Source organism: Carlito syrichta, unplaced genomic scaffold (genome assembly GCF_000164805.1).
Source record: "Carlito syrichta isolate Samal-C Ts95f unplaced genomic scaffold, Tarsius_syrichta-2.0.1 Scaffold303014, whole genome shotgun sequence".
Classification (NCBI taxonomy): Eukaryota; Metazoa; Chordata; class Mammalia; order Primates; family Tarsiidae; genus Carlito; species Carlito syrichta.
In genome coordinates this window covers 85,448-88,470 of record NW_007247110.1, presented here as the reverse complement: position 1 = coordinate 88,470, position 3,023 = coordinate 85,448, and the positions used below count along the sequence as shown (strand labels likewise).

Here is a 3,023-nt window from a genome sequence, read left to right as displayed (position 1 = left end):
CCAAAAAAAAAAAAAAAAAAAAAAAACCACACCTGTGTATTATCTCACAGTTCTGTGGGTCAGATGTCCAGACTCAACACGTCTCAGCTGCATACTCTGCTCAGAGCTCACAAGGCTGAAATCAGGGTGCTGGCTGGGCTGAGCTCTCCCCTGCAGGCTCTGGGAGGATTCTACTTCCAAGCTCATAGAGGTTGTTGGCAGGACTTAGTTCGTTGCAGCTGTGGGACCAAGGTCTTTGTTTCTTCAGTGTCTACTCCCTGCCCCTTTCGTCTTAAACCTAACAATGGCACGTTGAACCTTTCTTGGACTTTGAATCTCTGCCTCCCCAAATTTCATTACATCACTCTAATTCCCTGTTAGACCTTTTGAGCTCATGGGATTTTACACTGGACCCACCTTGATAATACATGATAGCCTCCCTATTTTAAGGTCAGCTGATTAGTAATCTTAATTATATCTGCAAAATCCCTTTTGCCACCTGACATAACATCAACATGGTCATGGCACCAAGGGAGCAAAGGCCATGGGGTTAAAATTCTGCCTGGCCAGGTTCAGTCTGATACAACAGAGTGATAGGAATGTAGTCCTTGAAATCAGGTCCACGCGGGTTTAAATTCTGTCTCTACTACTCACCAGATTCATCGGTCAAATTACTTAACCTTTCTAAGCATCAACCATAAAACTGGATAATTGCAGTTTCTAATTTATAGAGTAATTGTGAGGATTAACTGGGATAATGTATATAGATTATTAGCGTAGCACCTGGCACAAAGTAAGTTCTCCGTAAATGTTAACTGCAGTTTTACTGGTGGTACTGGTGGTCGTGGATAGAATTTCTAAGCAACTCTGCTGCATGTTTGCTGCAATATTGGAAATGTTCTGTATCTGTTCTGTGTCCAGCAGAGTAGCCACTGGCCACGTGTGGCTGTAGGGCATTTGAAATGTGGCTAGTGCAACTGCAGAATTTAATTTTGCCTTTATTTCCTTTTTAGCTACTTTAACTTTAAATAGCCACATATGGCGAGTGGCTGTCAAATAGTACAGCACAGTCCTAGCGCTTAGCATTGGTTTCAGTTACACTTACATTAAGACAATAAAATCATGCAGTGATGTGTGTCTAGGACACACTCCGATAAATATTAGCAAAACCTTTTTATACAACTGGGCGAGGAGAAAAGGGCTAGACTTTTGTTTTGTTTTTGATTTTTCCAATATATAGGAAGTAACATGCATTCTGAAATTTATGGTAGAAAGTGACATGATGTAAAGCCTTACTTCATAGTTTAAAAAAGGAGAAAAACAAACTGAGAAGGCCAGGATTGAGTTCGGTGTTTTATTTTTTTAAACCTAATTGTCTGATTCCAAAGAAACATTAGATTTATCTGGAAATATTTGAGACATTCAGAACTGAGGACATTGTCTTTTCCAGCTTGCATTATGCCTGTTCTTAGAAGTTTGTTGCTGGAAAGTGAAGGTAATGATGTCACGGAAGCTTGTCTGTTACTATTCTGGCATATTATCATTCTGCTGGTGAGAATTTCTGGTGAGAGCTCAGGGTCTTCTGTTTGACACTAGCATTAATTCTGTCTCTCACTTTTTCCCATTCTTTTGTTTGACAGCCAAAATGTTCTTTCTTCACACAGCTCAGTTTTTCAAAGCCCTGTTTAAGCAAAGACCCCAGACCACTTTTTGTTCAGATTTGACAATAGCTGCTTCCATTTATAATAAGTAATAATTAAATTATTTTACAAATTGGATATTCCTTTATTGACAGTGAAAATAACATAGCATTTGGACTTGCTTTGAGTTGTCTCAACTGTTTTGTTTGGGGCTTTTGTAGCCAGCCTGTCTCGGTCAGCCTTTCTGTCTCAGAGATATTATGAAGACTTGGATGAAGTCAGCTCAACGTCCTCTGTCTCCCAGTCTCTGGAGAGTGAAGACGCCCGGGTGTCCTGCAAAGACGAGGAGGTGGTGGCCCAGTTCCCTCGGCATGCCCCTGTGGTTCGCACTCCCTCCATCCAGCCCAGTCTCTTGCCCCAGGCGACGACTTTTACTAAGTCTCACCTGGTTCATGGTTCTTCACCTGGGGTGATGGGACCTGCAAGTAAGTAAACCTGAGAAAGGACATGATCCTTTCCCTATGAGGCTTCTAACTAATGAAGGAATCGCAACTGGGATTTATACTGTCACACCCAATAAAGTCATTGGTTCCAGCCCATTTCTGCGAGTATTCTAGAAACTAGAAGGCCAATTCAAAAGGCTTGTATTCCCCTTGAAAGCACTTGGAGGTCATTGTGAGGAAGAGGAAACTCTCCAGGGTTGGACAGTGTCACAGCTTTTCTGCTGAGTCCAGCTTGTGCTTTTTAAACAGGTCCTTTTAGGAGTAAAAGGAAGGGGCTGTTTGCCTCAGTATAAAGCAACATTCACACTCACACCTTCCAAGTCCTGACTCGTTTCATCCTTACTTGTAGCACACTTTGCCTCAAAACTCATCAGCTCCAGTGCTCACTGTCAGTATTGGTTCACTGCAGTGGCCTGGATGGGCTCTCACACCTTCAGCAGAGCATGGAAGTGACGTCTAGCAGAGAAAGTATGAGCTTTCAGACTGGAATGAAGAGATTTTGTTAGGAGATCAGGAAGTTGGTCTGTACTGGTATAAAGTTTATCTCAGTCAGTGTCAGAGGCAATGCCATGGGAAGTATTTTAGCTCATAGTCCAGGCAGGTAGGCAAATTGCATGCAGTGTCTGAAAGACATAGGTGCCAGCCTGTCAGTTCACTGGCATTTTTCTTTGTTAGTACTTAAGAATTTTTAATTTTAACATTTTTCCCTGCAAACTAAGAATTTACCTTTTAGCCGGGCTCGGTGGCTCAGCCTGTAATCCCGCGCCTTTGGGAGGCTGAGGTGAGTGGATTGCCTGAGCCCGCGGGTTTGAGACCCGCCTGGGCAGCAAGACCTCATCTCTACAATAAATCAAAAAAATCAGCCGGGCGTGGTAGCACGCGCCTGTAATTCCGGCTACTC

At 42.9% G+C, this 3,023-nt stretch overlaps 1 protein-coding gene across 1 annotated transcript in view; it reads left to right on the top strand.

The window, feature by feature from the left end:
* NUP214 (nucleoporin 214) overlaps window positions 1-3,023 on the top strand; it is a 124,954-nt gene that overhangs the window by 62,971 nt on the left and 58,960 nt on the right. Inside the window, exon 22 of the mRNA XM_008057451.2 lies at window positions 1,841-2,104. Coding sequence (XP_008055642.1) covers window positions 1,841-2,104 — 264 coding nt within the window. The remainder of the gene's footprint in view (window positions 1-1,840; window positions 2,105-3,023) is intronic.